This window comes from Nannobrachium achirus (assembly GCF_963921795.1).
Source record: "Nannobrachium achirus genome assembly, chromosome: 6".
Lineage (NCBI taxonomy): Eukaryota > Metazoa > Chordata > Actinopteri > Myctophiformes > Myctophidae > Nannobrachium > Nannobrachium achirus.
Window position 1 is genome coordinate 73,568,771 of NC_137815.1, and position 14,892 is coordinate 73,583,662.

Genomic DNA, 14,892 nt, shown 5'->3' on the forward strand with positions numbered 1-14,892 from the left:
GCTCGGGTTCAAGTGATCAAACATGATCACACAAAGATTTGGCGCACCCTCCGCAGTAACTCTGAGGACCCCCTAGGGGTCCTGGACCCCCTGTTGAAGACCCCTGGTCTGCGACACTTCCATAGAGGTTAGGTATAGGGTTAGTGTCTGAATGGGGGGATGCACCCGGTTTAACTTGCTTTTTTCAACCTGGTGTCCCTGATTTGTGATCGTCATTTCAGGCAAAAACGTTGAAAATGTGTGAAAAACCTTTCTAAAATAGAGAAAACAGCAGATCTACAGGGTCACAACGCGTCGCAGTGACCTTGCAGACAGGCTATTTTGGCTGTGTGACGCCATCGTATATGGTCTCGTACACACTGCCATCGTATACGGTCTCGTACACACTGCCATCGTATACGGTCTCGTACACACTGCCATCGTATATGGTCTCGTACACACTGCCATCGTATATGGTCTCGTACACACTGCCATCGTATACGGTCTCGTACACACTGCCATCGTATACAGTCTCGTACACACTGCCATCGTATACGGTCTCGTACACACTGCCATCGTATACGGTCTCGTACACACTGCCATCGTATACGGTCTCGTACACACTGCCATCGTATACGGTCTCGTACACACTGCCATCGTATACGGTCTCGTACACACTGCCATCGTATACGGTCTCGTACACACTGCCATCGTATACGGTCTCGTACACACTGCCATCGTATACAGTCTCGTACACACTGCCATCGTATACGGTCTCGTACACACTGCCATCGTATACGGTCTCGTACACACTGCCATCGTATACGGTCTCATACACACTGCCATCGTATACGGTCTCGTACACACTGCCATCGTATACGGTCTCGTACACACTGCCCCACTTTTTGAGCCGATTATGCTGTCGACAACCATTTTTGGCACTCCGACTCGCCGACAAAACCTGCCGCAAGATCGGGCTTTGCTCGCCGATGTTTTGTTCGTTGTGTGTGATAAGCACTGAGAGAAGATCTGGCCACGATAATAGCGACCAGAGTATATAAGTATAAAATATATATTAGATATTATTATTTATTTATTTATATTTTGGGGGAAACGTTTACTATGAGAAACGTCACAGCTTGTCCGTGTCCGTGTACACATTTTTACGGTCTATGGGTTTGCCGCTCTGACATCATGCTCTGATGTCACTGTGATGTCACACCAACAGAATCCCTTTTATGCCCATATATGGAGTTCCCTGATGTCATCAATATTAATGATGCCCTGTTAAAGAGATCCCTGTGATGCCAGGGGGAACAAATCCCTTTTATGCCCATATATGGAGATCCCTGATGTCCACATCACTGTGGCGCGACCTCGCCCTAAGTGGCCCTGAGGCGTCTTACTAGTTGATAGTACAGACAGGAAACGGGGAAAGACTCAGGGGGTCCAAAACTGTTACTTTTAAGGATTAACTAAAATAACAGATCTACAAGCTCAAACCGTGTCACTTGAAGATCTGCTGTACTTCTGCTACTTTTGTTATCGTTGTGTGAGGCTGTAGTTTGATCAAGTAGGACATTCATTTATGAAAAATATAAAGCACAAAAAGCAAGAAAGAAGAAAAAAATATGATTTTGAACTTCTGACTCAAAGGTTAATCTGTTCTTCTGGGCAGGTTTCACAAAACTATGTAAATCTGTTCTCCAGTTTGACCATGAGTGATCTTTGACACAGCATCTTTGAGCAGCTCACCAAGTTTCATGACAAATCCAACTATCTGTTCTTGAGCTGTTGAGTAATACATTATTGGTGGTAATGTTTTTGCCCCATTACCAACCACTTACCAACTTAAACGTAGAATAATCGTGATTATAAAACCTTCCTTCCAACACCGACTCCGTCTCTGGCATTAAGCTGCAGTGATGGAAACACCTTCCCTTCAAGCCCTGCTCCATCATGTTTGTGCAGCAGCAACTCGTTAAGCCTGAAGGAAATCCATTCAGGTTTTGTGGCTCTCGCAGGACGTAGACTACTGGGTCCCTGCAGCGCTGCTAATGTGCTGCTTTCTCATTGTTGTCCGGGGGAGAAGCCGGGCCCTCCCCACACTGCAGGCAGGCACAGTGTGTTTCAGACACAGAGATACTGCATTATCCGCTCTATGTCAGGGCAGGGGTCTTCAACGTTTTCCGGCCAAGGACCCCTTAGCTGAGAGAGAGATGAAGCAGGGACCCCCACAACCTGTTAATAGATTCCATATAGTTTTCCATTGTTTGACAGCACAATCATCAGTGTATTTTGGATTCATGTCAATTTGTGTTTTCAGATATTTAACCACTTGAACCGTCAATACTTAATAAACTTGACCTTTCACTCTGTACTTAGTCTGCTCTTTTACCCCTCAACACCAAAGCTCTTTGCCAAAAATAGCAGACCTACAAGCTCACAACGCCTCGCAGTGGCTAAAGTTCTCAGAATAAGGACGAAAAAAAAGTTTCTATCACTCAAAGATTTGGAGGACCCCTATAGTAACTCTGAGGACCCCCTAGGGGTCCCGGACCCCCTGTTAAAGACCCCTGATCTAGCATTATCCTCTCGATGTCCAAGACTGGTACTTTACAGGATTCAAACTCAAAAGTAGCAGATCTACAAGCTCGAGCTTGTAGATCTGCTACTTTGGTGTGAAGCTGATCATCAAGTAGGACATTAACTCTTTTGCCGGATGGAGGGGAAAGGAACTGGTTGGAATAACGTGTTCCTTCCACGTGCTACGTCCATCCCGGGGAAAATCCCCCCTGTCAGGTGAAAAGAAACAACTTGGAATACTCATGCATTGAAGGAAGCATGAGGTCAGTCCGTTGTCTCCCCAGGCGTGACAGAGGGAGAGCAGAGCCCAGGATTACATAGGCAATTGGCACTGGGTGAAAATGGGTTCCAAAATCGTGGGATAAAAATAATTTATAGAAAAATAGCCATCCATTATTTCCTATTGCAGTCTTGTATAAAAGACGGCTGCATTGCTCACGGAGCAGTGAAAAAATCCACAACATTATGGGGGCTGCCATTACAGAGCGAGAGGCTCCTCCTCCCCCTCTGTTTGCATCAGTTTTCAGACATAGAAACAGAGAAAGTAGATCCAGGCTGAGAAAACCACCAAAGAAGTGATCCCGCCACCATTATTGTTTATATAAGCTCCAGATTTGAGACTAACGTTACGGGTAGGGATGGAAATCGGAATCGGCCAATATCAAAAATCTGCAGGTATGATATCAAACAGGCCGAATCAGTGACCGGCAGGTCACTGACATAATTACCGGTTTTATGCCGATTGTGTCCATGGCACTGCACAGCATGATGCTCTGGTCCTGTGACTAAAGTAAACATTAGCAAGTAGCAGCCAGTCTTCTTAGTGGCAGCCTACAGAATACAGATGGTGCTGATTACCTTTGCAATGTAAGGATATATTCCATAATCCTGTGTCAATGTTGTCTCCAAAAAGAAGGGGGGAAAAAAGGGTATTAGAGCAACGCTATTTTCTAGTTCTTAGCTAAAGAAGTCGGTATCGGATTTGGCAGGTCAGACCTTCATAAAACCCGGGGGATCGGTATCGGCCAAGAATTTTGCAATCGGTCCATCTCTAGTTACGGGAGCTGCTGCTACTGTACACACACACACCCCAAGTCATCACAATGTCATTTAGTAAGCAACTCCATGAATCTCAGGATTGGTCAAATCTAATTTTAGTTCAAGATGACATCACTCGAGTCATAACCATAGACTGTAAGAAAATATGGACGGTGGAAAGCCGTTGGTTTCTATGCTGCGCAAATGAAGCTTTTTTGGCCGTTGTATGAGTGACGCCATCATTGTAGAAATCAACGTTCGTTGGTAGAAATGGTACCATCTCGAATGCTATTGGCTGCCAACGGTCACGTGCAACCGCAGGGATACATGGGACATTGTCTTGAGCAGAGTTTGCCGAAAATAAAGCACATGAAGAAGAATCATCACACGCCTATGATCACAAGCCCCTCCTATAGCATACCCTGCTTTAACATCAAATATAACATAAATTGGACTTTATTTTCACAAAATGCATATCATGGTGATTGAAACAAGGCTTTAAACTAGCGACAGGAACCATAAAGTAATTATGACAATGTTTATTAAGGTAGAAAATCAAATGTAAAAGTTTTGGGGAAATGAATGGAATCCTATGGAGAACATGTTGCTTCTGGTACCAGAACAGCACAACTAGTGGCCAATCATAGGAACTTTTAGTTCTGTGTTTGCTTCATTTTAAATGGGGACAACAACTACACCCCTGGTCATAACATTATCAAAAGAGATAAGAAACCATGCTGCTGCATATCTGCACTGTTAACGTTTAGTATAGCTTCAGTCATGTTCTGTGTTGGTGTGTTTGTTACCTCGCTTCAGGGGTCCCCGGCATCGCGGGCACTGAGGTGGTCCTCTCAAAGCTGCCAGTGGGCACAGCAGGAGAAGTGGCCATGTCTGCTTTGGAGCGATGAGAGTCCTCTGTTGGAACGGTTGAAGGGACGATACCTTCAAAGTGAGAGCAGATTTTCATTTAGTTTTAGTCAGTCTTTTGAATAACATTTATTTTAGTTCTAGTCGACTAAATATCTTAAGATTTTAGATTTAGACTAAATATCTTAAGATTTTAGATTTAGACTAAATATCTTAAGATTTTATATTTAGACTAAATATCTTAAGATTTTAGATTTAGACTAAATATCTTAAGATTTTAGATTTAGACTAAATATCTTTAGATTTTAGATTTAGACTAAATCCGCAGTTGATTTTGTCTACAAGAATGTATATACTGTAGGCCAGGGGTCCTCAACGTTTTCAGGCCAAGGAACTGATATGTGAGCAGGCCGTGTTTTTTCGATAACTTTTTTCATTTATTTTTAATAATTAATTTTTTCATTTATTTTTCATTTTCCCAAAGAAATTTTAATAATAAATGAAAAAAGTTATGGAAAAAACACGGCTTGCTCACGTATTAGGAGGGTAGTATGAGTCACCAGAAAGTCCTAGGCTGCCACAGCCCGAGTTTCCCGAGTTGGCAGCCATTTGGGAAAAAAAAAATATAAAAGAAATTCCAAAAATGCCTAAAATGTATTAGGCATGATCGCAATCGCGAAATTGCATGTTTAGCCCCATAACAAACACATCTTTCAAAATGGCAAAATGTTTGTTTTGTCTGACTTTGAAGGCTTCTATCTCATGAATGCCTGAACGGATTTCCAAGCGGATTTTAATTTTTTTAGTTTGAAAGCTGTTAAAAGGTACTACCACATATGGTGCATGATCTAGGCATGGGCGTGCACGATCCGTGCACTAAAAATTGATCCGTGCACTAGAAATTTAGGAAGGTGGCAGTGTTTGTTTTGTCTGACTTTGAAGGCTTCTCTCTCAGGTGCATGATCTAGGCATGGGCGTGCACGAAAGAATTGATCCGTGCACTAGAAATTTAGGAAGGTGGCATCCTGGTACTTGGCGGCCATCTTGTAAAGGACAATCAATGAGTTAAATGGAGTTTGAAGTTACAGTGGGTGTGTGTGGGGAGCGGCTCTGGATCAAGCCTCCTGATAACATTTACATCAAATATATAAATACTGAATCAAGCTAATTAAAAACTGTTCAGGGTGTTCATAAAAGCCTGATTAGAAGATAAAATGACAAAAAGTATTTTTGAAAGTGAAATATTCCTTTAAAAGATCATAGTTAAAACATCTGTGTACTTTTTCCACCACTGGTTCTGATCGCAGTCACTACTCTTTGTTGGTTGAGACAACGTCTCACACCGAAACTTCAAAATATGTACAAATGTACAAAAAAGCCTTTTCAACACAACTTTAACAGCCGACTGAGGGTGTGGTGCTAGAACTTACCATGACTGAGGATGTGGGGCTAGAAGAACTTACCATGACTGAGGATGTGGGGCTAGAAGAACTTACCATGACTGAGGATGTGGCTTATAGAACGTACCATGACTGAGGATGTGGTGCTAGAAGAACTTACCATGACTGAGGATGTGGCTTATAGAACTTACCATGACTGAGGATGTGGGGCTAGAAGAACTTACCATGACTGAGGATGTGGCTTATAGAACGTACCATGACTGAGGATGTGGCTTATAGAACTTACCATGACTGCAGACGGCAACATGTGCAGGAGGAGGCTGGGCTGACGTTGGACGTGCGTCTCCGTTGGTAAGCATTACTTCCTCACACTGCCTGCAGTACACAATACATACTAGCGCATTAACGAAAAAGTTGGAAAAATAAAATCTTTTGTATTTTTTCTCTATCATTCTATCATTATTTTTTGCTCCATGTGTGCGTCTGTATAGCATTCAAACAGTAGGTTATTGTCAAGGACAGAATGATCCAATATTACAGTGCTACATTACATTTAGTATAACATGGTTCTATTCTGAAAATAGCAGATCTACATGCTCACAACGCCTCGCGATGCGAAGCGTTGTGAGCATGTAGATCTGCTATTTTCACAATTTCTGCCTCTATATATTTGACAATTTGGACAATGTTTAATTTGTCATTTTAGAGGCATTAAAAGGTCCTTAAATTGTCACTTTAGAAATGTGCAGATACCCTCTATACACTTAAACTGTATGTTGGTTTGTTTACTGTTGAGTGAGAAAACAATGTTGCACATTAAGTTAATCATCTGGGGACCCCCTGTGTGTGATGTGATGACGTCATTAACACTCAGGACGCCACCATTCACTTGCGCTTTATTTTGAAGAGCCCCGGAAGCTCCGTGCGTGTGCACGTGGGTGTACACTGACGATCCAGGAAGGAGATCTGTTTGTTTACAAACGGTCGCGAAAACTAAAATCCTAACCGGGGCCGACCATCACGGCATAGTGTCGCCGTGAAGACAAGCTGATCTCGGCCTCCTCGGCGTTATTTGCACCTTATTTCGAGATAAAGCCGTTTTTATGTTTCAGTATAGAATAGGAGTCAATGGATAATGGCCGCTCTCGGTTGCTTCTGGCTGCATTGCGTCATGACGTATGCAGTTTTTTCTTTCACCAGCACCCGTAGCAAGCGTCTGAGATGCGGGTTACCATGGAAACCTTATCTCGTCTGTGAACGTGTTTGGCTACCAAGAGCAGCCAAACTGTTAATGATAAAGTCGAGTTCAACTCAACTTTTAACTGAGTCGAGTCGTCTTGCAAACATCACAAGTCGTTAATGCCCTAGCACACAGACACAATACTTCCTCACACTGCCTGCAGCACACAGAGACAATACATATTCACATCACTTGTGGTGGCAAAATTCATATAACAATCATTGTGGTATTGATTTATTAATGTATTTGTAGATGCAACTCTGCTGGTTTATGAAGAGAAGGCTTTGGCACACTCAGTTCCTCTCTAGCAGGTGCGTGGGTAACAAAACATTTAGGAGATCAGATCTGAGTCGACAGATTACAGATTGACCCGCACACTGCCGCTTGTACGTTTCAGAGAATGTATTCAATATGGAGCAACGTTTCGGTCGTGAGACCTTTCTCAAGCTCAAAAAACAATAAAAAAAAAACTATACAAAAATTATAATAATAAGCGAATATTCGGCTTCGGTGAACAACATCGAATAGTGACTTTGATATTCAAATATTCCAATATTTGGTGAATGCCCTAGTGTGCATGTGTGTGTGCGTGTGCGCGCATGCGTGCGTGCGTGCGTGCGCGTGCGCGTGTGTGTGTTGACCTGGAAAGTACAAGGCATCCAGACGGATCCTCTGGTTCTGCGTTTCTATTGGCTGGCTGTGACCCTGCGTTTCTATTGGCTGAGCTGCCAGGCTCACCTTGAGTGGCCAGTTGAAACCTGACAGAGAAACAGAGACAAACAGATCAGGATTGATTTAGTCTGCCTTTTCAATACAATTTACTTTAGTTTTAGTCAACTGAAATGTTTCAGTTTTAGACATTTTACAGTTGATTTTGTCTTTGATTTTTTTTCCCGGGTCTTGGTGGCGTCGTTTTATACTTGATTGCATGCTGGCATTAGCCAATCTACAAGCTCACAACTGCAAGCGTGTAGATCTGCTATTTTCAGAGTGCAACACCCCAGTGCAACCAAACATAAAATGACTTGTCTTTTAGTTCTACTGGATCTCTTCTCCGGTAGCCCCTCCCTGACATTTTAGTCTAGTTTTTATTTGTTGATGAAATTGTCATTAACATTGTTTTAGTTTTAGTCCTCAGAGCTTAGTTTTTATTTAGTTTTCATCAGTGAAAAAAGGTAGTCGACAAACATTTTTCGATTACAAAAGTAAGACTGGTTGGTGGTTAACATTACCTGTTGTATTCTGGGTAATGTAGTCTGGTTAACATTACAGTTTACAGTTTAGGCATTTAGCAGACACTTTTAATCCAAAGTGACTTACAATAAGCAGGAAATACAATAAGCAAGATAATATGTCAGTACATCAACAGCAATATAACAACTGCATAGGAGAAATGCATCTAGAAAATAATAATAACATAGGTAGACCACGCATCTAATCAGTAAGAAAACTTTTCTAAAACGTAAAAATGCTATCTAGCTTCATGTGTGGTCATTGAGGGAAGGGGAGTGTTACAGTAGAGCTATGGGTTTAGGTGTTGTCTCAAGAGGTGAGTCTTCAGTCCACGGTGGAAGCCAGGGAGGTGGTTCTTAGTTCCAGTTTGGGGGCCAGGAGGACGAATGAACTTTAGTCCTGGGGTTTTTTACCTGGTGTAGTGGAGGCGTTCCTGTCGGAGCTGCTGGTTCTGTGTGATGAGCCGAGCCTCCTGCTGGGCCAGGCGGACCTGGAAAGAGCAGGGTCCAATTTAAGTTTATTTCATTGAAAATAACTTTTCCCTTTAGATTTTTAGTAGATTTATTGGAATAAAATAATGATTGATTATTTTATAATCTTTGATTATTTTATTGGTGGTTTTAAAGTTAAGGATTACATTTAAATTGTGCTTAAATTCATTTTCAAATGGTGCCACTCATTTGCTAATCAAAAGTACAATGGATATTACATTCTACCTGCAGCCTCTCCCGCTCCACCTCCAGCTGCATCTTGGTCATCAGCAGCTGGTGCCTCTTCTCCTCCCATCCCTGGGGGCCCAGGAGGGCCGTGGTCAGGGCCCCGTCATCCTGGGGGCCCAAGAGGGCCCCGTCATCCTGGGGGCCCAGGAGGGCCCCGTCATCCTGGGGGCCCAGGAGGGCCCCGTCATCCCCCGCTGCCGGGACCACCACAGTCTCACCACCAGGGGGCAGCCTGGGAGTAGGGTGGATGTGTTTATTATTTAGAATCAGAATCAACTTCATTGTCAGACATATTACCTACTGTAGGTTACAGGTGTAAAGAAGTAGCCCTCATACTGCGTTCACTCATTCCTCCTCCCCACAGTATGAGGTCTGGACTTCAGCAGATTGACACCGAGTATGAGAAGTTGGCCCCCATCATTTTCTGATCGGGGCCAATCAGTGACTGCGTTTCAACTGCTGTCCGCACAACAAGTGAAAAGCTTCCCCTGATTGGTCCGTGTTGGTGACGTAGATGCTTGCTGCTGCATTTTCAAAACAACATGGCTGCCCTCGATGCAACAAGTGTAACAGTTAACGCTGAAACAATAAAACAAGCAATAAGTGAAGTTATTTCAGAGTTGGAATCAATTAAAACAATTAAAAAGGAACAGGAGTATGCGCTAGCGGAGTTCATCGGCCGAAAAGAGGTGTTTGTTTGTCGTTCTTCCGACTCGCTGAGAGATGTTTTGCTAGAGACATGTCTGGCTGCAGACCACAGATTAGGGGGGCGGATTGTGTGAGGGATGCTATTGGATAGTATGAGAATGACTCAATCCGCCCCCTGGAATCTCAATCCACCCCCTATGACGTTGCACGGACGGGGCGGAAGTCTGGTGAGGGAAATGTTTCAGAGTCCTGCTGGACTTAGAAGAAAAACTGATAAGCCGTTTTTCTTCTGAGTCCTGCTGGACTTAGAAGAAAAACGGCTTGTGAGGGAAATGTTTCAGAGTCCTGCTGGACTTAGAAGAAAAACGGCTGGTGGGCCCGGGGGGTCCCTGGAGGGGGTCCCCGGGCGGCGGTGCTCGGAGGCCCGCCAGGGACCACCGGGGACCGCCGCTGGTGGTCCCCGGTGGTCCCTGGAGGTCGCCAGGCCCAGTTTTCGGGGCCTGGCGCCGGCCCTGGGGGTCCGCGGGGGTCCGCGATGGCACCATCGTGTGCGGGGCGGCGAGCCGGTTCCGACGGTACCAGGCTCGAGCGCGAGGCCCAAAGGGCGGTTGAATAGGAGCCTAAAGCGTTTGGCGAGCTTGGGTATCTGCTATAGATGCGAGATTTTTTCTAAGTCCAGAATATCCACAGGTCCCCATGGAGCTTGCTGGTATAGAGGCCGGCGCTGGGTGGAGTGTGGCCGAGGAGGGAGCCCCTAGTCGGCCTAGAGGGTGTGGAGGGTCGGCCCTGGTGCTCTGGAGCTCCGAGCTCCAGGCTCCCTGGCTCAGTGCCCACTTTAAGCACTGACTAACACTAAAAGGCAGGGGCAGGGGAGACAAGCTCAGGGGGTCCCCGGGACCTCCAGAGAACCAGGGACCACCTTTTGCATCCCAAACCCGAGTAGAGACACCCATCTGGGCCACTTTCCGCCCAGCACCAGCATACTCGACCACCTCCGGAGCTCCAGGGCCGGGGGGGCAGCGCCGTCGCCGGCCTGCCCCACCGAGAGTGCCCCAAGGTCGGCCTCGAGCGGCGAGGGGCCGGCCCCTGGGCCCTGGAGCTCCGAGCTCCAGGCTCCCTGGCTCTCTCCCCCCCTCCCTCCTTTGAAAAACTCTCCAGAGCAAAGTGGGAACTTCCTCCATCAGGAGGGTGCCCCGTCCGTGCAACGTCATAGGGGGTGGATTGAGATTCCAGGGGGCGGATTGAGTCATTCTCATACTATCCAATAGCATCCCTCACACAATCCGCCCCCTAATCTGCTGTGGTCTGCAGCCAAACCCACTTGTTTTGCTATGCTGATTGTACTCCCGGCCACTTGTCAAGCTGCCTATAGCCCAAGGTCCAGACTCATGTTGTGGGAAGGAAGGAGTGAGTGAATGCACAGCATGAGGCTGGCTGGTCAGGCTAGTGAAGAAGTGGGTAAAATAGTTTTATTCTTCTTTATATAGAGATATATATCGACCGTTATTTGACTTTTTCGACGATTTATCGGTTAGCGGCAGTTGCGCACCCGATTTCTTTTAACACGTTCAACCTTTCTGCCCATTATGTTTTGGACATTCCCAAAAGAATGAAATACACTGAGCTTGTAGATCGGCTATTTTTGACCATTTTCCAATAGGGCTCAAGCTTTTAAATAAATACATTCAAGTTAGATATTCTCAAAAACAAACTTTACTCAAATCTAAGCATTTTTTATTGATTAGACAATGTTTACATTGACTCAAAATTCTGGCATTTTAGCCTTTTTTTGCCATTGGCTTAGATCAGGGTCTGATGCCATTGGCTTAGATCAGGGTCTGTCTGCCATTGGCTTAGATCAGGGTCTGATGCCATTGGCTTAGATCAGGGTCTGATGCCATTGGCTTAGATCAGGGTCTTATTGGCATAAAAAGGTCTAAAAAGGGCTCGTCTCCCTCCTGATGACACGATTTACCTGAAACACTCATGTGTGATGTGTGGTGTGTGTGTGCGTGCGTGCGTGCGTGCGTGCAATGCGTGCGTGCGTGCGTGCGTGCGTGCGTGCGTGCGTGCGTGCGTGTGTGTGTGTGTGTGTGTGGTGATGACTAAAAATAAATCCATTAACGGTACAGTGCTATATGTTTACATACAACAAATACAGTACAGTACAGTACAGTACAGTACAGTACAGTACAGTACAGTACAGTACAGTACGGCTGAGGGCTGTGAATAGACAATGATACAGTGTATTGACGGAGGTCCTGTGCGGTCCTTTAAACCAAACAATGTTTGCTTGTAAAAGCTTTAGCGTGTTTGATCTGAATTCCTTTGATCTCTTTTCTCCTGCATCATCACCCCCCCCCCCCCCTTTGATGTCTCAGATGAGGGGCTTTCTTATTTATTGGCTCAGAACCACTAGTATAAATTAAGGCTAATCCCACAAACTCTTCAAACCCGTCATTTTACCCAAGCCTTTTTGTAATGTTAGATTAATTTCGCCTCTGTGGGTTTTGCTACTTCCTCATCATATAAAAGATTTATATCAGGGGTCTTCAATGTTTTCAGACCAAGGACCCCTTAGCTGAGAGAGAGATGAAGCAGGGACCCCCACACTACATATTGTTTAAAAATTGTGTAGCAAATTAAAAATGTTCATAGATTTTTTTTAGACTTGTTTGACAGCACTGTCATCATGTTGGAGTAATGTGTATTTTCAGACATTGAACCACTTGAACCGTCAAATACTTCAGTCTGCTCTTCTTGTGTTTACACCTCGCAACGCGAGCTTGTAGATCTGCTATTTTTGGCTAATGTTCCACTCAGAGTAGGGGTGCTAGGTTTCAAGTAGTTAATGTAAAAATCAAACCTCGGTTCGAAGTGAAGCGGTGAATGTGAGTATAAAATTGTCTAGAGCTACAGAATTCTGAATGAATGAATGAATGAATGATTTTATCTGGAGGGCCGGATTGTCATGTGAAGCTTGACCAATCCTTTTAATCGTCTGATGATCGGATGATTAAAAGGATTGATCAGACCGGGACGGACACTACACACATATTCTGGACGTACGGGACAGATAAAACCTGTTCATTCTGAACTAAAATGGCCATATATGGACATGGGACACACATTTTGTTTTTGAAAAAACCTATTCATTCTGGACGTACGGGACAGATAAAACCTGTTCATTCTGGACTGAAATGACCATATATGGACATGAAACACACATTTTGTTTTTGAAAAAACCTGTTCATTCTGGACTGAAATGATCATATATGGGCGTGGGACACACAAAGCCACTCATTGGAAGCGGCTTTCACCGCTTAAAAAAACATGATCCTATCACAAAGATTTGGAGGACCCCCTGTTGAAGACCCCTGATTTATATATTTTTTCGAAATATGTCAGTTTAATTTTATAATGGAAAGTCAGAGGCAGTTGAATCGCCTTTCCCAAATATGGGAAAAAAATAAAAAACTAAGATTGACCAGATTATATAACAGTGTATATGGGCTTTCCAGGTCTGAATGGGTTAATGAAACCCACTGAAAGGTCACAGCGTCGTACCTCCTGTCACCCTGTGGTCCAGGGTTGCAGTGGTGGTGCCGGTCACTTTGACCTTTGCGCGGGGGCGGTGTGTCTACGCGGCCTCCAGCGCTGCAGCAGCAGCGTCTGGTGGGTCCACAGTGACACGGCGGTGGCGAGGGCTGCTGGCTCCACCCCCCTCCCCCTCCCCCTCCTCTCCGTCCCCTCCTGGGGCGGGGGGGGGGTGACGGACCCCTGGCTCTCACTGCCAGAGGAGGGGGGGGTCTCGGTAGACAGAGAGGCGTGATGATGATGATGATGATGGGGATGATGATGATGGTGTTGGTGGTTCGCAGACCCTCTTGCGTCCGCCTCCGGAGACCTCCCCGTCTGAGCGGCGGCGAGGCCCAGGTAGGAGCCGTCCAGTCTGCTGGGACCCTCCTCCCTCCTGCTGGGACCCTCCTCACTACTGGACATCTGGAAGAAAAGAAGAACCTGTTGAAAAGACCTGAGGAGGCCGGTCCTACAAATGCTTCATACAGCAGCGGCTCTCAAACTTTTGAGGAAGCCAAATTGATATATATACTCGGCACAAAAAGAAAGAAAACTCGACTTAGGTGCAATATATTTCCCCTTTAATAATACCAAATTGTATTGTATTTTATATCAGTGTTATCGTTGATTCATCATCTTTACAACAAGGTACAGCTTGTAAGCATCAGGCATTCGAGGGATGAGCTACACAGCCAAACGTGTGGGTAGTGCCGCCGACCAAATTTCTGCCAAAATGGCGTGGCAACTTCCATCCATAATCCCCGGACCCCTCGGTGCGATCACAGCTGCATAAAAGGCTAAACATTCCCTTTGTCGATGTTTAAGGCTGCGAGGGCCAAAGGCATTAAGACATTTAGGCCTGGAATTATTGAATGCTTTAACTATTGAAAAATAGCAGATCTGCTATTTTTGAAAAAGTCTTTGAATATATCTATTTAAAAGCGAACATAGCTATTTAGAAGCAAACATTTGTAACTCAAATATTTGCTTCTGGGATGGTCCCTGGAACAACATATTTTGAGATGGGGGTCCGCGGCCAAATAACTGTAATTTTGGGGGGTCCTTGACATGAAAAAGTTTGAGAACAGCTGATTTTAGCGGTAGGATTTAGAAGTCGGGTCAAAGATCGGGTCAAAGACATTCAAAGACTTGCACACATTTTCACGATTTTTCAAAAATAGCAGATCTGATACAAGCTTGTGTATCTGCTATTCTTCAACAGTTAAAGCATAGAAATAAGGGTTAAAGTGATTAAAATCAAACACCACTCGGGCGCGTTCCGGGTCTTTGAGGTTTAAGATGGAGATTTTTCAGACGGAGCCGAGGCAGAGCAGGTGAAGCCAAGGTCAGGACGTTGGGAGGAGGAGGAGCCAAGGTCAGGACGTTGGGAGGAGGAGGAGCCAAGGTCAGGACGTTGGGAGGAGGAGGAGCCAAGGTCAGGACGTTGGGAGGAGGAGCCAAGGTCAGGACGTTGGGAGGAGGAGGAGCCAAGGTCAGGACGTTGGGAGGAGGAGGAGCCAAGGTCAGGACGTTGGAGGAGGAGGAGACGAACAGAAAGACCACCGACCTGCACTACCAGGGGTGTCACACCACATCCTGGGCC

The 14,892-nt window shown here is 45.2% G+C and overlaps 1 protein-coding gene across 1 annotated transcript in view; it reads right to left on the bottom strand.

Moving 5' to 3' along the window:
• Positions 1 to 316: 316 nt before the first annotated feature.
• The window catches only part of kiaa1328 (KIAA1328 ortholog), a gene marked incomplete at its 3' end in the record, with an annotated part of 65,094 nt that continues 50,518 nt past the window's right edge, over positions 317 to 14,892 (bottom strand). Inside the window, 8 exon segments of the mRNA XM_080728388.1 lie at positions 317 to 845; positions 4,410 to 4,545; positions 6,157 to 6,245; positions 7,752 to 7,868; positions 8,757 to 8,833; positions 9,060 to 9,294; positions 13,278 to 13,400; positions 13,402 to 13,712. Coding sequence (XP_080584514.1) covers positions 317 to 845; positions 4,410 to 4,545; positions 6,157 to 6,245; positions 7,752 to 7,868; positions 8,757 to 8,833; positions 9,060 to 9,294; positions 13,278 to 13,400; positions 13,402 to 13,712 — 1,617 coding nt within the window.